General features: G+C 41.2%; 1 protein-coding gene and 1 non-coding gene across 12 annotated transcripts in view; one reads left to right on the top strand and one right to left on the bottom strand.

Moving 5' to 3' along the window:
- The window catches only part of PIP5K1A (phosphatidylinositol-4-phosphate 5-kinase type 1 alpha), a 38,567-nt gene extending 15,919 nt beyond the window's left edge, over positions 1-22,648 (bottom strand). For 6 of the 11 annotated variants that reach the window (XR_010410745.1, XR_010410746.1, XM_064588520.1 and 3 more), the window contains exons 1-4: positions 22,155-22,645; positions 12,249-12,287; positions 2,843-2,874; positions 1,020-1,100 (exon numbers count right to left, since the gene is read on the bottom strand). Coding sequence is in view for 9 of the 11 variants with exons in the window: in XM_064588520.1 (XP_064444590.1) it covers positions 1,020-1,100; positions 2,843-2,874; positions 12,249-12,287; positions 22,155-22,236 (234 nt within the window). In the remaining 2 variants the exon portion in view is untranslated. Of the gene's footprint in view, positions 1-1,019; positions 1,101-2,842; positions 2,875-12,248; positions 12,288-22,154 lie in introns of those variants that run through there. The other 5 variants (XM_064588512.1, XM_064588519.1, XM_064588516.1 and 2 more) reach the window with 4 other exon arrangements.
- LOC123860637 (U6 spliceosomal RNA) lies at positions 8,531-8,634 on the top strand. The gene has a single exon (XR_006794764.1). It is a non-coding gene; the product is annotated as a U6 spliceosomal RNA (small nuclear RNA).
- Positions 22,649-25,552: the final 2,904 nt, after the last annotated feature.

Genomic DNA, 25,552 nt, shown 5'->3' with positions numbered 1-25,552 from the left:
TTAAAACACAAATTCAAAAGCCTCACTCTCACAATCATATGGGAAAATATCACATCATCTAGATCTGTGCTGTGCAATACACTAACCACTGGCCACAGATGGCTATTTAAGTTCATTAAAATAAAAACTGAAAATCTGCCTTTTCAGTCTTACCAGCCACATTCAAGTATGATTAGTAGCTACTACTGGATAACACAGATTATAGCACATTTCAATCACTGTAGAAAGTTCTACTGGACAGTTTTATTCTAATGATTTCCCTCATCCTCAACTCTCACCAACTATTAAATTATATTTCTACTCAGTACTCATTAGGCACTAAAATGATAACTAGAGGGGTACCTGGCTGGCTCAGTCAGTAAAGCATATGACTTTTGATCTCAGGGTCATGAGTTTGAGCCCCATATTAGGGGCAGAAATTATTTTACTTATTTTAAGTAGGCTCCATGCCCAATGTGGGGCTCAAATTCACGACCTCGAGATCAAGAGTCGCATGCTCTCCTGACTGAGCCAGCCAGGTGCCCTGCTAGAGATTACCCCCCTCCAAATTATATATATATAAAACTAGATTTTGAAGTGTATGCCTCTCCAATTAGCCTAGAAACTAATCTTTTTGTCTCAATGTTCAGCATATAAATAGAGCTCAATAAATATCTATTGAATTGACAAGGGCCTCGAGCCCATTCCCAGAGAGGGTCAGGTCCCTGACAGTGCAAAAAAGGCAGAGAACACACATAAGAATTTATGTGGGCCAGAAACAGGAATCCAAGAAATCTTCACACCCTGTATCAAACAAGGTATAGACGCTCAATGGAAAGGTTGAACACTGTCCCTTGGGAAGCCTGAGCACCTCCCAAAGTGGTCCAGAACTGAAAGTAAACTCTAAAGTTCAAGTTTTATGATAGTTCTTGTGCAAAGGCTTAAGATATCAAGAAATGAGACAAAATGTGGAGAATAATACCAAGGGGACAGAACTATCCCCTCCTGGAGTAAAATGAAAGGGTTCCACCCAGACACACCTTTTTATATGTCGTCTCTCCTGAGGAATCAACACCTCGGTGGCCTATTTTCTTGATGGGCATGCCAGAGGCATAAGGCACCTGGAAAAAGAAGAGTCAAAATTAGCACATGATCCCCATGTAATACACCATACAGCTACCATGATGGTACATTAAAACAAACTGAACACTCAACCCACCCGTCTAGGTTAAGAACATTTTATAAAACTTCACAAGACCCACACATCTTTAGTGTTGTTTCCCAATGAATTAACTGGCTAAAAGAACACAGAAAATTCCAAGGGACACATATTTCACTTTTGATCCTAAAAAAAAAAGGACATAAAAAAATGAGTTACATTAAGGAAAAGTAGAAACAAAAGAACTATGAAACAGCTGCTCCACAAAAAAGAACAAACCTAGTTCACAAAAGCAAGACAGGTTAAAAGTAGTTCCACAGACCCCTTCTTTTTTCACCAGCTTTCTTCAGAAACTTCTACCCCTCTAACCTTCAACCTGACATGAACACTACCTGCTCAAAGTGCATTCACCAGTAAAAATGATCTAGCCGCTCGCAAATACAAGTACTGCAAGCCCGGGAATTAAAAAGCTAAGGCAATAAGATGACTCCTCTGAGATAAAAGCCCTTGGTGTCTGGAAGAGATTCCTGGGAACATGATATGGCTTTGTTTTCCACCCACAGGATTGCCCCTGAAATAAGGAAGGAGTAATACCAGTAGAGTGGAGCTTAGAAGGCTATTCCCCACATCAAGATGAAGCACAAAAGACGCAAAGGTATTCTTCATGATGTTAGTACTCATTAAGTTAATAAGCCAGAGGCAAAAAGGCCAGTGTAAATAGAGTGCATGATCTTAGGGCCTGATATTCAAGTTCTACTCTTCTTGCTAAGGCCCTTAAATGTCAGAAAACCCTTACCATATCATCTCAAAGATCTTGGAAGAGGTTCTAAGAGAAAAACCTAAAATCCCAGGCCAAAGGGGGCCTGCATTCTGGAACCCTGTCACAAAACCCCGTAGAAAGGCAAGAAATAAGAAGAGGCTTGGGAAATACTGAAGAAGAAAGTTAAGCAAATGGAAGATATTCTGCACAGAAAAGAAAAACTTAGAAAACTAACATCATCTGTTTGGTTAAAAGAAGTTATTCAAATTCACTGAAGCTATGCAACCAGGAAGCAGTAACAGCAAAACCAAAGAGTGAGCTTTAGTGCTAGATTGTGTGGGTTTTAATCCCAGCCTTATTAATTGTGTGACCTTGGGCAAGTTGCAGAACCTCTAATCCTCACTCTACTTATCTGTAAAACATGGATAGCAATGGTACTTAGCTCACAGGAGTGTTTACCGGATTAAATAAGAATAAAGGATACTTATTTACTCTTTGGTACACTACATTTGATACATTAAAAAAATGTTCAATCAATTACTATTGATTTATAATAATCAAACCTATTATTAATATCTAAATAAACTACAACAAAAGTAGTCGTATAGGGACACCTGGGTGGCTCAGTCAGTTAAGCATCTGCCCTTCGGCTCAGGTCATGATCCAGGGTCCTGGGACCGAGTCCTGCATTGGGCTCCTTGCTCAGCAGGGAGCCTGCTTCTCCCTCTGCCTGCTGCTCCCCCTGCTTGTGCTCTCTCTCTCTGACAAATAAATAAATATTAAAAAAAAGAAAGCAGATGTATAATCTCTAGCTTACCAAAGAGATGTAAGAATCCCGCCTAGCTTCCAAGATCCAAGTAGGGGGAAAATAAAGATGTCATAAACAGGTATCCTTCTATCCCAGAATTAAAGTTTCAGAAATATGGTATCAGTATCAAACTCACCTCAGATGCCATGGATCTCTTGATTCCTGATGCTGTTAAAAGAATAAACAAAACACAATCAGAAGTGTACACACACACACACACACTAGTGCCCACAATTTCTATCAAGCACACTGAAACAATTGGGGTTTGAGTCCAACTAAATCTGACAATGAGCTCCTGCCTCTTGCTCTGTGATACTAAATCCTTTTGGATAGGGATTTTAAATATCCCTTCCTCTTCTTCCTCCATACTCACAGAACCCTTATGCATATTCCATTCCTGTTCTAGTCCCTTTTCTTCCTCAATTCTTCATATTGTTTTCCAGGAAATATATCTGTTCTTGATACATTTAACCATCAGAGTCAAGAGGGTCTCATTTGATACCATGGCTGAAAGAGAAAGGGCGTAAGAAATACCTAGGACTCATTGGAGAGTCTAGGGCTTGATTAATAATTTTTCCTGGACAGCTAAAAAGGTAAGAACTTTCAGAGCATATCTATGGTGCTTTACTTCTCTATTAATTATTTCAGAAAAAAGGTAAAGAGTTGATCTATGGAGATAAAGCAGCTAAGGATGAGAAAATACAATGTCAAAATAATGAAGATTCTGCATCCCTACCTCCTCATCTTGATTTCTGCTGTAAACTCAACAGGAATTTGTTGGCGTTTACTTACTTACTAAAGTGAGTTTTACTTACCAAATATTTAATCAGGGCAGATGTGTAAGGTAAGTGTGTGATTCAATCTCATAAGTATTATGGCTTTTATCCATTTAAATTTAGGAAAGATAAATATGTTTACAAAGTGACTAAAGGAATATATCTGTAGAAAATCTACTCTGAAAGGTTAAATCAATTCTCAAGGGTTTGCCATCCCCATAACCTTCATCAATGATCACATTGGAGACACATGACCACTCAGGAAGACAGACTGTCCCCCCACCCTTCATATTGGAAAATGCTGACTTTTATCTTCAAAGACTACTGATACATACCTTCAATCTAATTCTAATGAATTCAAAGAGAATAAAGATTAGCCATATTAAAGAAAATTAAAAAGAGGAGCCTAATGGGATGGATCTTCAATAACACCTGAGCAGGAAGATCCCAGTTCCAGTGTATGTATACACTGGATTATTGATGAGGGGGTTAAGGGCAATAAGGTGAAGCTCTAATTATGATTGTTTAAGACAAATAATCAAGGGCCCTTAGAATTTCAGAATATAGCTGAGCTCAGAGGAAAGGTTGTAACAATAACCCTTAGTCGTACAGAGACCACAGACCAAATATTTCTGTTACCGATAAGCAGAACAGCAAAATTTCCTTCCCTATATTGAGTCAGGGTAGCAAAAAATGGGGAACAGATGGTTTTCATTCCTCTTCCCAAAATAGGAGGCAATGGAAATGTCATCTAGCTGTTAGGAAGATCTGCTGCATAAAAATGCATAAAATGACCCAGAAAATTGGAAAAACAGAAAAGCCCAATAATCTACACCCTTTATAGATGCTTCATCTTCAATTAGATCAACTTCAGCTGGGTAAAAAACGAGGTAAATTAGTACTAGAATCCCAAGCTAAAGATTCCAAGGAACAATAAGCCAGGATAACCCAGATTTATGATTAAAACGGCTACTGACTTACTATAAAATTTAAGGTGTCCATCAACAAAGGAAAAAAGGTCTAACCTTTTATTTTTTTTTAAAGATTTTATTTATTTATTTGATAGAGCGAGCGAGCACAACTAGGCAGAGCAGCAGGCAGAGGGAGAGGAAAAGCAGGCTCCCCAGTGAGCGGAGAGCCCAATGCGAGGTTATCCCAGGACCCTGGGATGATGACTTGAACTGAAGGCAGACTGAGCCACCCAGGCACCCCAAGGTCTAACCTTTTATATCTTACAACCTTTTAGCCAGGAGTCAACATGCTGAGCTATTTAAAAATCAGAAGACCTGGGTTCAAATCTGTTAGATCAGGCAAACTGTTCTCTATGCTTAACTAAAAAATGAACCTATATTACAAGCCTTACAGGGGCACCTGAGTGGCTCAGTTGTTAAGTGCCTGACTTTGGCTCAGGTCATGATCCCAGGGTCCTGGAATGGAGTCCGGCATCAGGCTCCCTGCTCATCAGGGAGTCTGCTTCTCCTTCTCCCCCCAACGCATCCCCCCATGCTGGTGCTCTCTCTCTCAAATAAGTAAAATCTTAAAAAAAAAAAAAAAAAAAAAGGCTTATGTAGGGGCCCCTGGGTGGCTGGGTCGATTAAGCATCTGATTCTTGATCTCAGCTCAAGTCTCGATCTCAGGATTGTCGGTTCAAGCCCCACATTGTGGAGCCTACATCATTAAAAAATTTTTGCGGGCACCTGGGTAGCTCAGTCTGTTAAGCATCTGCCTTTGGCTCTGGTCGTGATCCCAGCATCCTGGGATTAAGCCCTCATCAAGCTTCCTGCTCAGCGGGAAGTCTGCCTCTCCCTCTTCCTCTGCTCCTCCCCTCCACTTGTGCTCTCTCTCACTCTCGCTCTTTCTCAAATAAACAAAATCTTAAAAAAAAAGTCTTATGTAAAGATTCGATGTGATAAGCTAAATCAAATGGACCATAATGTGCTATACAAATATATTCTTTCTATGTGATTTCTAAAGCAAGAGCAAAGTTGGGCTCACAGCAAGGTTTAATGTTCAATTACCTAGACCTTCAAGGAATTTTAATTAGCATCTCAAATTACTTGGCTCCTCCCAAACCCCTGAGCGGCCCCACCACCACCACACCCTCCTGCAAGTACACACATGCAAGTACAGAATCACTGATTCTCACTGAGAAAATCAGTATGCTTTCAGTTGAGAAGACAAACACTGATTCTGGACTCCTTGGTCAGTGTTTGGCCTATCCCTTCCTTTTTTTACCACAGAGGAAAAGGTTTGGAAGGGATCTGGCAGAACCAAGAAGGGCCAACATCCAGTCCTAGTCTGACAGTCTTATCTAGAAAATAACGTTCTCTGTACATAAGTAGTCACTAGATAAAGTTAAACAATGGAGAAAAAAGAGGCAGGTAAGTGATTTCAAGGCACAGAGTTAGTAAGAAAGCCCTATACCTCCTTGAAAAGCTCTACTTTGCTACCTTTCCTAGTTTTATCCCACAAACATGTAGCTCTAGGGCTGCTACACTCTTGCAAAGTACCCAGAACCAGGGTGATAGGACTTCACTCAGTGGAATTTTGGTGCCAATTGCTTAGCTATCAGCAACTGCAAAGCTGGGATTAATCCCAAGGACACTTATGGCTGAAGCAGTTAAAACGGTAACGGGATCTAAATGATGACGATGATGATGATGATGAAGAAGAAGAAGAAGAAGAAGGGCACCTGGGTGGCTCAGTGGATTAAGCCTCGACTCTTTTTTTTTTTTAAGATTTTATTTGTCAGAGAGCACGCACAAGCAGGGGGAGCGGCAGGCAGAACAGGCAGAGGGAGAAGCAGGCTCCCCGCTGAGCAGGGAGCCTGATGTGGGGCTCGATCTCAGGACCCTGGGATCATGACCTGAGCAGAAGGCAGACGCTTAACCAACTGGGCCACCCAGGTGCCCCATATACCTCCAACTCTTGATGTCATCCAGGTCATGATCTCAGGGTTGTGAGACAGGGCCCTGCATGGGGCTCCCCGATCAGCACAGCGTCTGCTTGGGATTCTCTCTCCCTCTGACCCTCCCCCTGCTTACGTCCACACATGCTCACGCTCTCTCTCTAAATAAAATCTTTAAAAAAATATAATGATAATCAGACCAAGTAACACAGGAGGAGGAGGAGAACAAAGACCTAAGACTTATTACTCTCTTCCTTGCCTGAAGTTTTGCTCCTAGGGCACAAATCTGAGCTCCAACCTACCACAGAAGAATGGAAGGGGAGAGAAAAATACCTAGAGTTTTACCAATGTTGCTGTTAACACCCAAGTGGTCCAGAAATCCAATGAAGAACAGAGTGACATGATCTGCTAAGGCTGGATCACTTGGTCCAAGTCTCTGCCAATGAGAAACTTTTTTGTTTTTGAACGATTTTATTTATTTGACAGAGAGAGACAGACAGCGAAAGCAGGAACACAAGCAGGGGGAGTGGGAGAGGGAGAAGCAGGCTTTCCCGCTGAGCAGGGAGCTCGATGCGGGGCTCGATCCCAGAACCCTGGGATTATGACCCGTGCTGAAGGCAGACGCTTAATGACTGAGCCACCCAGGCGCGCAATGAGAAACTCTCTACTAGAGAAGTTCATGAGACTGAAGAGTCAACAGCATTGTACCTGTTCACCTCATAATGAAGCTTTCTCTCCTATTAGTACAGAAGGAGGAGGAAGAGGAGCAAAGGGCAGGGGAAGGAGAAGGGAGGGCAGGAGAGAGAGAGAAAAGACAAGAAGGCTAACTCAGCATGGCCACACTAGGCTTGGTAATGCCAGCCAGTCAATGTTTAAGGGAAATGAGATTCATCCCTATGAATAAGACCAGAATATTGTTGGGGCTGCCTGGGTGGCTCAGTTGGTAAGTGTCTGCCTTCGGCTCAGGTCATGACCCCAGGATCCTGGGATGGAGCCTGGGTAGCTTGGGCTCTCTGCTCAGCGAGGAGCCTGCTTCTCCCTTTCTGTCTGCCCCTCCCTCCGTCGCTCATTCCCTCCTGCCTCAAATAAATAAATAATCTTAAAAAAAATTAAAAAGACCAGGGGCGCCTGGGTGGCTCAGTTGGTTAAGCGACTGCCTTCGGCTCAGGTCGTGATCCTGGAGTCCCGGGATCGAGTCCCGCATGGGGCTCCCTGCTCGGCAGGGAGTCTGCTTCTCCCTCTGACCCTCCTCCCTCTCATGCTCTCTCTCATTCTCTCTCTCTCAAATAAATAAATAAAATCTTAAAAAAAAAAAAAATTAAAAAGACCAGAATATTGTTCAGCAGAAAGTTGGTTTTCTAGCATCTTTGCGAAAAATATTCTCTGATAAGGATATATTATTATCTTATAATTCAAATCCACGATCCATATATATCATTCTCTTTTTGGATGGGGAAACAAGAGTATAGGGCAGAGTTCTAATGTTAAAATTTACTTTATTTGGCAAAAAACCTTTCTCCTGAGAAATCAGGGACCTGCCTCTCCCATCTAAGCCAAAACTCCGAAGGATTATTAAAATTCCTACATGATCAGTCCACACCATGAAATGTAGCATGTGCTACAAAAGAGAGCACACTACCCAAGGTGGAGCTGGGTATGGAGGCTGACAGCTTGGCTTCTCCTCATTGGCTCAATTTTAACACCTCTCAGTAGCAGTTCAATGCTGAATTATTTCTGCTCCCTCTCCTCATTCAATTATTCAAAAACTGATAATCTGTTACATGTCAGGAACATTGCATAGGCACTATGGACAGAGAGTTTTATGTTCCTGACCTGGAGGAGCTCACAATTTTTTTCTGCATTTTTTGCCAATACTTGGGCATCTCCACATTCTCCTAGTTCTCCTTAATACTGGCTGCAAGATTAAACTGAACGGATACCTTTGTAGAAAGGGTATTTCTCTCCACTAACAAAATTTTTATTTGTATAGCACTTTAAAAGCTTACAAATGTAGCTAATTTGATCCTTAAAACAATACTACAGGATATGGGAACCAATTAAATGAAGTACTTAAGAGATATATCCACCAAATATAATGTACGAAACTTGTTCGGATGCTGATTAGAAAAATAGTAAAGTAGTGCTCGCTTTGGCAGCACATATACTGACACTGGAACGATACAGAGATTAGCATGGCCACTGCGCAAGGATGACACGCAAATTCATGAAGGGTTCCATATTAAAAAAGAAGAACTTAAAAAAAAAAGTAGTTTAAAAGTTTCTGAGACAAGAGCCTCAAGAGGAGAAATTAAAGAACCACTATTCTGTAGATGTGATGATGCTACTGTGGTTATGTCACAAGTCCCTACCTCCCTTTCCCCCCAAAATACAGTCCTTATTTGTAGAAATAACATTCTGAAGCATTTATGCTGAAATCAGATGAAGACTGGGTTTGCTTTAAAACATTCCAAGGGGTGGAAGTGGGGAAATTAAGATGAACAGATGCAACAAGCTTCGCAAAATATTGCTGCTGAGTCTAGATGATGGGCACACGGAGGTTCTTTATACTGTTCTTTCTACTTTGTGTATGTCTGAAAATTTTTATAATTAAAAGTTTAGGGGAAAAATACCACAGAAGAAAAGAAAACAAGTCTGGATAATCAAGCTTCTTCATCTGAGTTGGCTTCTTTCTGAGAGGTTTTCTCTGGTAAAAGGAAGCATCAAGATGAAGCTCTAACAGTGACATTGTTTTTATATTGCACTAAGTTGGGACTCTTATTAACAGGTCCTGGACCAAAAAACATTCTAAACAACTAGCTAATACTGCAGTACTAAAAGCAAGACATGAAGCCATCACAAACAGTCTGCATCAGAAAAAAATAATGGTTCAAATAACTTATTTTTGGGGGCGCCTGGGTGGCTCAGTTGTTGAGCATCTGCCTTCGGCTCAGGTCATGATCCCGGGGTCCTGGGATCGAGCCCCACATCGGGCTCCCTGCTCGGCGGGAAGCCTGCTTCTCCCTCTCCCACTCCCCCTGCTTGTGTTCCCTCTCTCGCTGTGTCTCTCTCTGTCAAATAAATAAAATCTTAAAAAAAAAAAATTAAAAAATTAAAAAAATTAAAAAAATAACTTATTTTTGAGTGGGTCAAGAGATGATATAGAGCCAACCATGGCAACTCTGAACCCTAGTTCCTCTGCAGAAAGAAAATGTAAAAGCCCTAGAGAAGCAAAAACAACAACAACAAACCAAATCCTAGAGAAGCAAGGGTGTACTCACTTTGGTAATTTTGTTTCTAAAGATTTTATTTATTTATTTGAGAGAGAGAGAGAAACAAAAAGAGCATGAGCAGAGGAACCAGCAGAGGGACAAGTGGACTCCTCGCTGAGTGGGAAGCCCCGGGTGGGGCTCGATCCCAGTACCCTGAGATCATGACCTGAGCTGAAGTCAGATGCTTAACTGGCTGAGCCACCCCAGCACCCCTCTCACTTTGGGAATTTTTAAAAACTCTGGCCAGGCAAGCTCAGTCTGGCTGAAATCTATAGCTGCTGATGAAAGTTGATTTTTTTAAAAAGATTATATTTATTAATTAAAGAGAGACAGACAGAATGGGAGGGGGAGGAGCCGAAGGAGAGGGACAAGCAGACTCCGTGCTGAGCACGGGGCTTGATTCCGGGACCCTGAGATCACAACCTGAGCTGAAATCAAGAGTCAGATGTTTAGCCGACTGAGCCACCCCAGGCGCCCCATGAAAGTTGGTTTTTAAACAAAGCAAGTTGAAAACTCAGCTCCTTCAGTCACAAATTAAGCTACTTGCCCATTGTCAAGCTAACAAATCAATTACCATTTATATTATGAAAAAAATCATCTGAAAGGGCCTTGAGATTTTTAGTCTAATCCTTTTTTATAAATAAAAGCACAAGCATAAGGGATGTGCTCAAAATCACAGAGCAAAGATGATGACAGAGCCAGAATGGGAATTCACATTCCTAATCCCCAATTCAACTCTTTCTTCTAAACAATCTTGTTTTCAATTTCCTAGCCACCTAAAGTCTAGGTGGGCCAAGAAAGCACCAGGGGAGCTAGAATGCTCTAAAAACTAAATAAATCTCAGAACTGCTAACAGACAATATGAACACATATTTTCTTTCCCTGAGGCACCCCCCTCCCTTGGGACAAGGAAATCTATTTTTCATTTTCACTGAAAGAGGATTAAGAGCAGAGTCCCTCCTTCAATTCCTCTCAAGCTTTTTTTTTTTTTTTTTTTAAGATTTATTTATTTGAGAGAGAGAGAAAGAGAGAGCGTGCAAGTGAGCATGGGGGTTGGGGGAAGGGACAGAGGGAGAGCAAATCTAAGCAGACTTAGCACTGAGCATGGAGCCCGACACAAGGCTCGACGTGGGGCTCTATCTCCCGACCTGAGCTGAATACTTAACCAACTGCACCACCCAGATACCGCCCCCTCCATCAGTCTTAAGTTAACAGTAATGACAATCTGTTCCTCTCGCAATAGTCATCAATGTTACTGGCAAAAATAGTAGGAAAATACCTTTCACTTCTTTTAGTGAGGTTATCCTTGTTCTGAACCAAATGCCTGTATTCTAGATCAGTAGAAATTTCTTTCAAGTCTGATTCTTGAAAGAGCAGTTTCACAGTTTTATAGATGTTAAGGTCCTCACTAGTAGAAAGTACCTTTTTGTCTTTGTAATAAAATATCAACAACTTTAACGGAGAAAGTTTAACAGAGAAAAAAAGAGCTCCATTCATCTCAGGTTGAAGTTTTCTTTTTGGTGTTATGTGAGACCATGACTTGCTCTGATTAAAAGAACAAGGCTCTTATGATTATTGAATTTGCAGTGGACAAAAAGAGGGTATCTGACACACAAACTCTTTTTCGTTTTAAGGACCTTAGAATTGACTGCAGAATCAGTTACCAATCCTTGGCAATTAATTTTTTTTGGCACATTAACTTCTAAAATATTTGCTAAAAGACTGAAAGAATCAGTAACTCCACATATTATGCACAGAAGAGCTCAGAATTCTGTTGTTTTTCTAGGAGAGCCAAGGTCAGAAGGGGAAATTGTCTTCTGTACTATTCTCTCCTTCATCAAGGAGCCCTGGTTCAGTCAGTACCCATTCAATAACAAACAGTTAATCTGGTTTAAAATCAAGTTAGTTCACACACAGTCTATCAGATTAGTCAGGGGAGCAATAATAGCATAGTGGGTAGAACTGTGGGCTCTGAAATCAGAACACCTAGGTGTGAATACTAAATCACCACTTACTAACTAGGCAACCTCGGACAAGTTAGTTGAAACTCTCTAGGCCTTGGTTACCTCATCTATAAAATGGAGAAATAACATGTTCCTCATAGGGTTGTTAAGAGAATTAAGTTAAGTCATGTACAGTACTTAACATATAATAAATGCTTACAAATACTATCACTTATTATCATCATTATGAATTATGAAACCTATCTATAGAATGGGAAGGGTCAGGGGAAATGAGAGATGCAGCAGAAAGGGAAAAGAAGAAGAGTTGAGACTCATTTACTGAAACAAAAGGAAATCAAGTTATAGGAAGACTCTGAGAGAGACAAAAGGTAGTCAATTGATTCATATTATACTGTGGAACTGTGAGAAAAGAAACTTCTGTGTTACGATAGCATCTTTCTTGGGGAGGGCAGAGAGAAATGGGAGCTAATGTCAAATAATGCTTGCAAGACACCCACAGCCTTCTCAGAAGAAGGCCATGTACTACCACTACAAAAAGTCTGCAATTGTTATGGGGAAGAGGAGTTGGCTTCTAGTTACTGCAAGGAGCTCATGCTTCTTCAGCACAGATACACATCAGATCTACCTCTCTTATGGTTGACCCCACAGCACAGAAAGTTGAAACCTAAATGAGGAAAAACAGAAAGTTATCACTTACTGCTGGGGTTCTACTTGCTTACAGCAGAATAAGCATATTAAAAAAAAAAAACTCTGAAATCTAAAATTATGAACAGGACCTAACCTGATCCCCAGCACCATACTGTGAAACGTAAAATGATTTTTTTGTAGTTCTAGGTAAACGTCCAAAAAACAAGAGGAGAAGTTCTGGCAGAAAAATTCCAAGACTGGTCACAAAATCTGTTAAGCCAAATCATTTCACCCTGGAGTGATTTCATATTGGCAAAAAATTTTCAGGTACAAAATTCCTTTGCATACAGGCATCTACCCTTTCAAAAAATAGCGCGCGTACATCTTATTTGAGGGTCTTCCACTCTTAAGGGTAATTTGGCAATATCTAGCAAGAAGTCTTAAAAACATACATGTACAATTTGACCCAGAAGTGGGAATTTATTCTAAAGAAATAATCAAGTGGGCAAAAATGTATATACAAAGATATTTACTGCAGCATTATATATAAAAACTATTATTGTATAGATACTGTAACTGGAAAGAATCTAAATGAACAAAAGGAGATTGGTGACATAAATCTAGCCATAAAATGGAATATATAAACCATTATTTTTATGTATATTTATGGATAGGATGTGGAAAAGAGTAAAAAAAAATTACATAGTACCATATTTTTGTACAACACTTACCTATAAGTTCACTCACATTATTTATACACATTGAAAAGGTCCAAAAGATTATATGTCAAAATGTTTAAGTATAACTATCTTGAATAGTGGAATTAGGTTGATTTTCTAACTTTACAGATATCTATTTTTCCTTACCTATGTAAATTTTATATAAAAAAATAATTACATCAATAATTTAGCAATTAAGGAAAAGAGATACACAGGGATGACTTTATTGTTGTGCTCTTTGCTATATACTCCATTTTCCCCAGTAAACTACTACTTGACAGTCCCACATATACAGACCAACATCACTCCCACCCCACACATTAACTCAAGCTCATTACAATCATATTATGCTGCTGCAGAGACATACTAGAAGAAAAAAAGGTAAAAAGAAAATGTCCAGAATACTGCTGACAATCCCAAGCTACAAATACGCATGACTCCTCTACACTTACTCTTTCTCTACCACATATTACTTTGAGATGCTTGTACAACCTGAAACAAACTTTCATCAGCACATATAAGAGATTCTCTCTGAAGAGGTTTATCTTTCATGTCCTCCAGAACATCAATATTCTCCTATAAAACAGGGAAACCTAATTTCAGCGTATCTCCTGGATACCAAACCCTGAAAAATATAAAAGATCCACTAAATTATGAAAATAAGCTGGGAAACCTTTAATGTTACTAAAATAATTTCAAAGCAGCTGAACCAGTCAAGTGCCAAAATGGAAACAACCCAATTGATTCTTGCTAAAATACAACAATGAATCATCACACCAAGTCACAGAATATTTTTCTGAGTAACTCCATCCTAGTCTTAAGGAAGGACTCCATTTTGGTCCTTGGCCCCACCCTAAATTGTGTTTCTAATGAAAAAGGTACTGGAGGGGCTGGTTTCTTGGCAAAACACCACTGTGACTCTCCATATATTTGCTTGCTACTATTGAACAACAGGAGATTAAGATTCACTACTGAGGGGAGGGAGGAAATGTAGAGGAAGGGAAAAATCATCAATATAATTCTGAGAAGTGTAAAAAAGGCAAACTTCAGAGGGAAATGAGTTGGCTTTAAAAAAGGAGATAATTGAAATAAAGATATTTCCAAACTGTAAAAACCTCCAAAATAAGGGTTGTTTTTCCCCCCAGTATGTGGAACAAAACAGAGTTGGCCTTAATACCAGAGCCTCTCCCTGCACTTTCAGAGCAGAAGCATTTCCGTCGGAGATGAAATGACATCATCCACCAGATGAGAAACTAAGAGGCAGTGTGTGACTGACTTCAATGTTTGAAGTACACATATAATTTGGGGATGCTAGAGGCTGGCCGGATGTGCATTACTCAGACAACTGGAGTTTTGCCTGGGCAGGTCATAGAGAGGCAATCCCAGAGACCCAACTCAATACTACCGCATAAATGTGTCAATAATACCTACACAGAGCACAAAGCAATATAAGCAGACTTTTGGGAAACAAAATGCTAACTCTTAGAGGTTCTCTTGGTTGATCACACAGAGAGCCAGAAGTTTTAAAAGGAAAAACAAAAAAAGCAAAAGCAAAAACCCACACAAAACAAAACACAAACACAGTCAGCCCAGTTATCTGTTGTACTATCTGAAGCAATCTCTTTGGTCCTTGTTACCTTGAAATACTGAAAGCCATTTTAACTATACCCCTGCAGGTAGGAGACACAATATGTTCTTCAAATGAAAATACTCAGAAATGTCTGAAGTATCAGCTCACCTCCTGAGAATCTCAGTAGTGCTGAGTACTCAAAAACTTAGTGTTTAGAAACAAACAAAAAAGTACCATTATTACATCCTCCATAAGGACTAAACCAAGCCATTTAAGAAAACCAAGCCACATCCCAGAGAAAAACTAAATTTTGTTTCCTAGCAAGTGTCAAGTTTTCCTAAGGATCTTCTAGGAAAAAGTGAGAAAGACAAAGATGCTCCTAGAAACAAAAGCTCCAAAGCAATTTGATCTACCAGTCCTGGGGTCACCTCAGATAACAGCCAACTAAGCAGCAAGGAATGAGCCACAAGTTCACTAAGATTCATCCTTTTCTTTTTTTTAAACTAAGACTCATCTTGATAATATACAACCTCAATGTAACACCTCTGCCACTAGTAATAAGCTCCCAAGGTTAATTAAAATAACTACATTTCCCTCTTGTGATAAACTTTTGCTTCTACAATTTCATGGTTCTCAGGTCTCAAATATATATCTCTTGGCACTAAAACTTTGATCGAAAATATGGAAGGAAAAAAAAAGTCTTCTTTAAAAGACCTGAGTCTCAGGGCACCTGAGTAGCTCAGTCCGTTAAGCCTCTGCCTTCGGCTCAGGTCATGATCCCAGGGGCCTGGGATCGAGCCCCTGGTCAGGCTCCCTACTCAGCGGGGAGCTTGCTTCTCCCTCCCTCTCTGCTGCTCCCCCTGCTTGTGCTCTCTCTCACTCTCTCTGACAAGTAAATAAATAAAATCTTAAAAAATAATAATAAAAGACCTGAGTCTCCTGGATAAGCCACCCATGGCCAAGAAATATTTGACATTTCTTGGCAAACTGCCACCTCTTATTTCCAAACCTGGCTCTATCTATCCTGAAAAGGCAATGACTCTTGCTGGATTGGAATGAACATGTTTCAGCAGAGAACGTCTAATTTTAATTATATCATAATGAACATTAACTGCCCCAACAATGCACTTCAAGACAATTACAAGGAATATCAGAGATAGGTTACTTTTCCGTCATCCCTTTTATACAGGTTCTTGTCAATGAAAATTTAAAGTTTACCAGGCTTGTTTACCTGTACTGTGCACAGGAAAGCTACTCTGCTCTAGCTAATTATGTTTCCTAAAAAAACCCTCTTCCCATTCTCTCCCTACAACTTCCTTTGCTTACCTTCCCTTAGCCCACTTCCCATTAACATCACTGATCTTTTGGTATAGTGCTTATTCTGGGTTACTTCCATATTACTCAGTTAAGTATATAAGGCAAATAATAAGATATACTGAACTCCCCGCAAGAAACCTGCCTTCCTTACTTTTTGCCAAAGTCTTCCTCAGACTCAACAGAAAAGAGCCTTTTCTGGAATCAGATGTTTGCCAATTAATACATATTGTCTACAGGGGCACCTGGCCTGGCTGGCTGTCAGTACAGCATGCGACTCTTGATCTTGTAAGTTCACGACCCATGTTGGGTGCAGAGATTACTTAAAAATAAAAGCTTAAAAAAATATATTGTCTACAGCCATTACAAACAGACTGGAATTTCACAGGAGGATAAAGAAAAATGATTGGGAGACAAAGTTTAAAAAAATGGAGAAGTTGAGGGAAAAAAGTTCACTTCAAATAGTAAACCGTAAAAAGAACGATGGAGGGTGCCTGGGTGGCTCAGTTGGTTAGGCAACTGCCTTCGACTCAGGTCATGATCCTGGAGTCCCGGGATCGAGTCCCACATCGGGCTCCCTGCTGAGCAGGGAGTCTGCTTCTCCCTCTGACCCTCCTCCCTCTCATGCTCTCTGTCTCTCATTCTCTCTTGCAAATAAATAAAATCTTAAAAAAAAAAAGAATGATGGAAGCTCATAGGAGATATGAACAAAACCAATCAACACATACTTAGAAACTAAACAATGCTCTTTTGATAGGAAAGGGTGGAGAAGTGAAGTGCAAAAGGGGAAATGGGCTAGGAAGGGGTTTCCTCTAGGAAATACCATCAGCCCAAACACTCTCTCTTTGAGACTGAATGGTGGGCTGGGGTTTGGAACACTGAGAAATAGAGATTCCCTCTACCAGGCTATCAGAAAACAGCATACTTCCTGAAATATACATTTATTGGTGATCAAGAAATACACCCAGGAAAAAGAGAGAAGAAAGTAACAACTTTGCTCTTGCTTTCTTTATGTCAAGTCAGAACATCCAAAAACTCTAGGAAAGAAAATATCCAGCTTAAAGGATAAAATAACCACCTTCCTTCTTTATTCCCAGTTCTGTCTTTGGCCTGGTGTTCTCTCTGTTGTTCACTTCACAGGCTATAGTTTCCATCATATTATCGGAGAAAAACAGGCTAATAAAATATGTAATAACTAGTAGCTGGCACCTGTTTGAGAAAAGTTATCAATCAGAAGACTTTTATATCAACCCAGAACAGCATACAGAAACTAACAAGCAAAACATATTATTTTGATATCCAAAGCTAACTTATTAGTCCATTATTACCAATTACTATCAGATACTGGATACCTAATAAATCTATATAATCATACTTGACCGGGCTTGGGCAGCCATGGCAGAAATAAATGGTTAATCAGGGGTGCCTGGGTGGCTCAGTCAGTCGAGCGTCCGGCTCTTGGTTTTGGCTAAGGTCATGATCTTGGGGTCCTGGAATCCAGCCTGGCCTCGGGCTCCGCAGCGCAGAATCTGCTTGAGAGTCTCTCTTCCCTCTGCACCCCACCCCTGCTTGTGTACACACTGCACTCTTTCACTCTCTCTCAAATAAATAAAATCTTTTTCAAAAATTAAAAAAAAAAAAAGGTTAATCAAAAACAAGGACATTCTGATGTCAGTTTTCTGGCAAAATCTACCAAGGGAACAAAAGAAAAAAAATGTCAAAACCCCCATGTAAAAAGCAAACAGAAACATTTCTCCCTACTTATAAAATGTCAACCAAAATGGTACCTGGTGATATACTGACTATATGACGTTTTGTTCTATCTTTACATTTCCAAATTTCAGTTTATCACTCTAGCAGAGTGGCTTAAGTTCTATTACTTTTCACTAATATGGAAGAACTGAAGGGAGAAGATCAGCCTACAAATGTTTTACACTGGATACAAAGAACACAGACCAGGGCGCCTGGGTGGCTCAGCTGGTTAAGCGACTGCCTTCGGCTCAGGTCATGATCCTGGAGTCCCGGGATCGAGTCCCGCATTGGGCTCCCTGCTCGGCGGGGAGTCTGCTTCTCCCTCTGACCCTCCTCCCTCTCGTGCTCTCTGTCTCTCATTCTCTCTGTCTCAAATAAATAAATAAAATCTTAAAAAAAAAAAAAAAAAGAACACAGACCAAAAAAAACTACAAAATCCCTACCATTTGGTGTTATCAGATTAGAGCATAATTTACTGGTGAAGCTCTTCTAGAAAGAACAAAACCACCAGAATCAGGGACTGATGAGGCTGGCCCTTTGATAAAGGTCCCAAGCAAAAATGCTCAGTCCTGTGTCTCTGGGGTTTCCCTCAGTAGTTAAGTAAAATACAGTCGGAAAGGAGCTGTAAAGTTACTTCCAAATCATTTGTGCTCATGATAAAATCATATAGGTGAAGGGTGACAATTTCAGAAATGTTCTGGTCTGAAGCAAAAAGGAACTACAGTTTCATGATCTTCTAATGTTTCAAGTGTTTTTTCCTTGGGGGAGTCATGTGATTTTATCAAACAGCTCTTATTTCAGAGAAGCAGTTATACACTTTAGCATTCTAACTTTACTTTCTAACTCCTTCAAACTTCAAATCAAGTCTCCAAAACAGAAACTCTTTACCCCCTTCCTGGTAGTAAAAAAAAAAGGGACTCAGTAGCTGATTTTAAGCATTTTTTTTTTTTTTTAAGATTTTATTTTTAAGTAATCTTTACACAGCAATGTGGGACTTGAACTTACAACCCTGAGATCGAGTCACATGCTCTACCAATTGAGCCAGCCAGGCGCCCCTGAATTTCAAGCTCCTGATAAACTAGTCAAATTACAGATAGGGAAACAGACTTTCTGCACACTGGTGTGACAGATGGTCATACCGTCAACAGCACCTCTTCAGGGCTAATTTTATTTTTAAGTGGTGCCACTGTCCAAATAATAAGGATGGGGGAGAAAGCCAAAGAAGGAATAAATTTCCTTTACACATCAAACAGCTGAGACTAGATGGCAAACTGCATCAATTTTTATTAACAAAGTATAAGAACAAACACATGATGATGCCTTCTCTAAGCTGATACTCATTTACAACTGCCTCCCCCAAATCCAAACATGGTAATTACTCCAATGGGAAAAGATGTCAAACATCTTAAAACGTATGGTTTGATCTACCATCCGTATTTCACTTATCAGCAGTATAAAAGACCAGCTATGCCTTAATGGTGAAATAATCCATACAGGAACAACTGTTCTAAATAATCTGTCCTTCCTAATTTGAATGCCAAAAGATTTTGAGCCTCCAAAGGTTATGAGTGGCTTATCTGAAACATTAGTCAATCTGTCCCTGAATCCTAACATTCTTACCTTGAATCTATTTTCAACACTGCCAACGAATCTTGCCTTTAGGATTTCAGAGTTTCACCAAAATTTAAGTGAGTTCAGCTAAACATCTAAGAACAATAAGCTGGTTTTAGAATGGTTACACACACACACACACACACACACACACTATCTTGAATTTCTACAAGGCCAGCCTTGTTGCCTTTAACACTTTAGGAAATCATAAACCATCACTCATTCCTGTCAATGTCCTAATCCCCCTGGTACTATCATCCAGATAGAGCAACACTCACCTTCAGTCACAAATAAAACCCATTTAAAAAAAATTAAAATAAAAATAAATCCCATTTTAATAGTCTTTTTTTTGGTATCAGAATCAAATATTCTATCCTCTTCAATCATATCCTTAAAATGAAGTATTTTAGGGTGCCTGGGTGGCTCAGTTGGTTAAGCGACTGCCTTCAGCTCAGGTCATGATCCTGGAGTCCTGGGATCGAGTCCCGCATCGGGCTCCCTGCTCCGCGGGGAGCCTGCTTCTCCCTCTCCCACTCCCCCTGCTTGTGTTCCCTCTCTCGCTGTGTCTCTCTCTGTCAAATAAATAAATAAAATCTTTAAAAAAAAAAAAAAGAAAGAAATATTTTACCAAATTAAATTTACTAAGCCCAAACCTAAGTGAAAGTGCAGATACACAAATAAAGTCAACACTGTGTATTTGGACACAAAAATCCCACCAGGTTTTCAGGAATATTTACAAACAGAATTTTTCTTAATTTCTTAATCCAATTGCTTCAATATCTGTCAAAGAAGCAAAGAGGGAAGGTGTAAGAAACAAAAGTAAAAATAGGAATCTAAAACTATTTTTAGACATTTTTATACCTTGACTTCTCATATGAACATAGTAGAGTCAAGGAGCTGTAAGGTCCACTGAAACCTAATATTTTATTTTCTAGTGAAAACACAAAAGGACAAAAACATTTATGCAATCTGAATTACTAATTGCCAGCCCTAGGATCTGGCAGAAAACATAAGAACATAAAAATATCATACAGTGACATCTGAAAAAGATAGGAGGACTATCTGAAGCAGGAGCAGAGATGGAAGAGGAGAAAGATGTATCAATAAGTGACAAAGAAATATTTCCTTTCGGGCGCCTGGGTGGCTCAGTTGGTTAAGCGACTGCTTCGGCTCAGGTCATGATCCTGGAGTCCCTGGATCGAGTCCCGCATCAGGCTCCCTGCTCGGCGGGGAGCCTGCTTCTCCCTCTGACCCTCCCCCCTCTCATGTGCTCTCTGTCTCTCTCATTCTCTCTGTCTCAAATAAATAAATAAAATCTTAAAAAAAAAAAAATATTTACTCCTAAATCTATCCACATGGCCAGTACGTCCATGAGATAGAGGCTGAATCAAATTTTAGGATATAAACACATGGCTTTTAAGGTTAACGTGGTTTCTAATAGAACACCTAACTTGATAGGTAAGTTTAAGGACTACACACAACCATTGTTCTTTCTGCACTGGGGAAGGAAAGAAAAGTTTTTAAATTAAGGAACTACTCTATTAAAAAAACCTGTCATTATACTTCATCCTTCACACTTAAAATGCAACATGAGTTGCTCTGGTCCTCTAATGCTTTTACAGGAAAGAAAAAAATCACCTCTCAAGAAACTAAAAATAGATGCACATAAATAAAACTGCAGCTTATGAAGAAGATATCTGTGATCATGTAGTCGTACTCATCCCAGCTGGAATATGAAAGGTGGAACCTTCTATTCAGTCAATTCAAAAGGTTAAGGATGAAATCCCAGGCCTAAGGAAACGTCAACATCTCGAGTACTGCATCCAACATCTGGCAGCCTCTCCTGTTCACAATTTAGAGGTAAGAGCCGCTGTGGAACACCAGACATTTCTGATGGAAGCTCTACAACAGTTTCTGACTCAATCTCCACCCCTCTCCCCACGCTTATACACATTTGCCCTCCTACACACAATCTGTTGCTTTTCTGGTGGGCTCCTGGCCCTCCCTCAATCTCCAATAGTTTCTAACTACTTTGAGCTATGTTCCCTGGCTCCATTCTCCAAGTGCCAATTTCCTGATACAGCCTAAGCATTCTTCCAGTCCATTTCCTATTATGCAATATTCCCCACAGCACGCAGAACCACCTCCCCCAACCACACCATCCTTCCCAGGCCTAATTTCCAACATAACCTCTCTCAGCCTGTACTGCATCATTCATCCATCTGTTTTTAGGGTCTTTTTTCCACCTTCCTTCAAAACGTTCCATTCCTTCCCAAACTGGGCAGTCTAGAAATGAGAATCATCGAAGTAGGGTGTTTGATAGAACATATATGTGTGTACGAGTGCGTGCGCGTGGTGGGGGGGGGGAGCACTAAGTGAGAAGGAATGACGCATGAAGGGGAGTCTCTAAGGAAAAAGATGTCTCAACTCCTACCCCCAACAAAATCCACAATTCCCTAACTCCGCAGCAATCGAAAGAAAGCGTCACATAACTCTTAAACATGTTTCAACTCCATGGCTTCTCTTCTACATTTTTATAAATTTAACCCCATAACTTGGATTCCACCTGCCTCTCACACTAATTCCTCTCTCTACTTATGAAGCCTCCATTTACTTTATTTTCTCCGCTCCTTTCGGTTTCCCTCTTACCCCCACCTTCAATCTCCATCCCTTCCTAACCCTACTACTTCAAGTCCTCAATTAGGTCTCCTCGAAGACAGCTAGTGTTTCTGACAGCCTCCCTTTCCTCAACCAAATCCATCCTTTCCTCACATTCCCCCTGTCCGCCCAGAAAGCCCTGCTATTTGAAAGCCCGGCCTCTGTCCTCCTTACCGGCAACTCCTCGGACATCCCCAGTTACAGGTGCCCTCCCAGGTCTCGCTCTCGTTCCCATCGCACAGCAGTCATCAGACCCCTGCCCACGCCCCGCCCTGATTACCTGAGGACGAGGCGCCGGAAGGGACCGCGGGATCCAAGGATGAAACCCCGGCCGCCGACGGCCCAGAGGAGGCCGACGCCATCTTGGCAGCCCCCTCCCCCTCAGCGGCCTCGCTCTCTTTCAATCGGGCTTTTCCTCTTCTCCGAATCGAATTTTCTCCACGTCTCTTCACAGAACCCGCGTTCTGCGGGCCGCCTCCCTGCCCGCTCCGGGGCCTCTCTCAGACACGTCGGGCCGGGTCGTGAAACAGCTCAGGGCCGCACCATTTGGCTGGCATAGGGGAGAACTCCTGTCTCGCACCCTCTCCGCAACTTCGGCCGCCCTCCTCGGGAGCTTCTTTCCCCTTTCACAAGAGAGTAGGCTCAAGCCTCTGCCAGGGCCCCGCGTCTGAACCTAACCACACCTAAAAAAATAAGGGGGCGTGAAAAGTCCCAACGGAACGAATGCCCCTACCCCTCCTCCCTAGCCACAGCCTGTTTATCGCCCAACCCCACCGCTCCACTCCGGGTGGCTAGGGAAATCCGGGAACTGCGCATGCGCTTAACCTTTCCAGCGTTTCAGCCCACTCGAACGGGAAGAGAGGGAGTCCTTGAGAGCCAATCGGGGGGCTGCTATTGGTCATATGATGCGGGCTCCCCACGCCCTAACGAATCCACCGGTCGAAGGCAAGCCCTCTCCGACTGTAGACCGTCCCTACGGTGGTTCGGTGGGTCAATTCATATTCGGCTCTGCGAAAGGGCCGCGTTGAGTTGCCGGAGCTCGAGATAAGTGAAGAGTCCGCCCAGCCGGCCCTCAATTTTAGAGCCCGGGGAAGAATTCCCGACAAAAGCGCTGTTGTCAAGTCAGAGACATTAAGCACTCGAATATCACAAAACATCACATGCGACTAAGTGTTCTTCCGGCTTTACTGCTTTGTTTACTGTAACGTGCGCGGCCGTCTTGCCTTCCTCTGAATGACATTCAAAACAGATCTACACTTTGCCTCAAACGCAATGCTCGGCACTGTTACGGAATGCTGTAAATATTTGATAAATGAATGAATGAAGACCTGTCAGAAAGGGCCACGGAAAGCAATCAAACCTTATCACAGTCTTCTCGCGATCCAAGCAAGCCCTTAACTACTCAACTCTGTTATTCTGTGCACCAAAGGGCATGGGGACACGATTCTAGTCTAGTGTGCGGACTAACGCTGCTCAGTTTTAACAAAGTACCCTGGAGATTGTGAACCCAGGTGGGGATCTTAAGACCTGTCTCTCCCTGATCGGACTGTAAGCAAAGACTGTTTCACTCTTGTATTTCTAGCTTCTCCTATCTGTGACTCTCCACATGGTAGAGGCTCAATAATTATTTGTGGAATTAATAAATGAAGACTAATGGATGGGGGGGGATCTTGCTTTTGTAGCCCCCAAGATGCCCTGGTTATCCTCTATCCGGGTGTCGTCCAGGTTCTAGAAAGGGAACCTAGGACCCGAAAGCCCAAACTACCCCTGCCTATTTACCTCTGCCTTCTACGCCATTCTCATCAAGATTAAAATAATTGTTTCCCTGCTGCCCCCTGCTGGATTATTCATATTCCTTTGGGTGCTCAAGGTAGACAAACTTCACATGATTGGGTTGCCATTTCATTCCATAGTAATGGAATTGTGTGACACTGAAGTTATTTTACAATTGCCTATACCGCTCCACCCAACTAAACAGTACAGGAACTAGACAGTGGGAGCACACTGTCTAGCACAGGATTTCACTCATAGATCTTCAATAAATAAATATTTGTTGAATAAATTATCCTTGTTTTCATAAAAAGCATGGAGATGCTACCATTTCCTGAGTTATTTTAGAAATCAGCTGGTGTAGATATAAAGCTGTTTCTGATTTTAAAATTGGAAAGAGACCAATAAAGCCCTGACTCACCAAGGCAGTAGGTCAAAGAGGGGGATCTTCTCCCTGGGATTTGATCAGTGAATTTGATTTCAGCCCTCCTGAAAAGAGATCCCTGTTTTGTAGCTTCTTAGGGATCTTTGCTTCTCTTTATGTACCAGAAAATGGCTACTATTACTCCTACTACCTTGTATTGTCAGTCTGTTTACTAGTTTGTCTCCCTCCTAAGACTGAACATTTCAGGGCAAAGATTACATCTTATCCATTTTTAGATCTCAAGCTTCTAGAATAGTGCCTGGCACAAAGTAGGTGCATAATACATGTCTCCTGAATATATGAATGGATGAAGGCAAAATTCAAAAAGTGGGGCTAGGGGCGTCTCCCATCTTTTCTCCCATACCTTGTCTCTGCCTCCACTCCCACTCAATCCCTGGGGTGTCCTCTGAGTCATAGAGCCACTCTTCCCCAGTAACATTCCTGGCATAGCAGAACTGGGGTGACGTGGCAGGGTGTGGAAGCAGAGGCAAAGCAGGACATGCTGGCTTGGTGCCCCCAAGGAAATTGAAAAGGGAGTTCAATAGATACTTTGGAAAAGCAGAGCAATCTGGCGATCTGGCGATCTCAAAATAGGACCTATATACAAACTTAGCAGAAATAACGTGCGCGTGCGTATACACACACACATACACACACACACAGCTTTATTAAAGTGACCTTCATGTCTTAGAACAGTTCCTAAGGTCGGAATGGAGGGGCTAGGGGCAGGCAAGATCAACCTAGATGCAAAATAAGAGGATGAGTATCTTATTCATTCAATTAGTCATTCATTAATTCATTCATTGAATTGACATTATTTAGCTCCCACTATGCCCTAGGCACTATGAGAATTCCTGGTATACACAGATGAAGATAAAGTCCCTGCGCTCAAAAAGGTCACAGGCTAATGTGGTAGACATATAAATCATTAGAATAAAATGTAATAGCTGTCATCATAGAGTATATACAGGTACTATGGTTTGACAACCATATTTTCAGAATAAAAGATGGGAGGAGAAGTTGACACAGGGTCTTGACAATACCACAGGCTGTTTGATATTGGAATTACTCTGGATAATTGAGGAGGCATGATCTCCATGGTTATGGAAACTGTGCCAGGAAGCGAGGTGGGTAAGTGAGAAGACTTCACATCCTATAGAACAAGAATTTTGCCAGGTATACAAGATAGGGAAAGAATCTTAAGGAGAAGGAAAAGCATACAGGCACGACAGAGAATTGGGAGGTGGTGCTAGGACAGGATGAGGCAGGAGGTGAGGCTTGAAAGGCAGGGAGAGGCCAAATTATTAAGGATCTTGAATGCCATGTTAATGGTAGTTATCACCTACTAAACCGTCTAAGTGCTTACTAAATCCTGTGTGAAGCAGTTTACAAGGAATATATCTCTTAACCTTTTCAACAACTTTATTCTTTTTATTATTGACATATAATGTATTATTTGTTTCAGGGGTAAGGTCTGTGATTCA

This window comes from Mirounga angustirostris, unplaced genomic scaffold (assembly GCF_029215605.1).
Source record: "Mirounga angustirostris isolate CCGP_5_RB_7025 unplaced genomic scaffold, mMirAng1.0.hap1 SCAF_4, whole genome shotgun sequence".
In the NCBI taxonomy this organism is placed as follows: Eukaryota; Metazoa; Chordata; class Mammalia; order Carnivora; family Phocidae; genus Mirounga; species Mirounga angustirostris.
The sequence above is the reverse complement of the archived record's forward strand: the minus strand, read 5'-3'. Positions and strand labels throughout refer to the sequence as shown.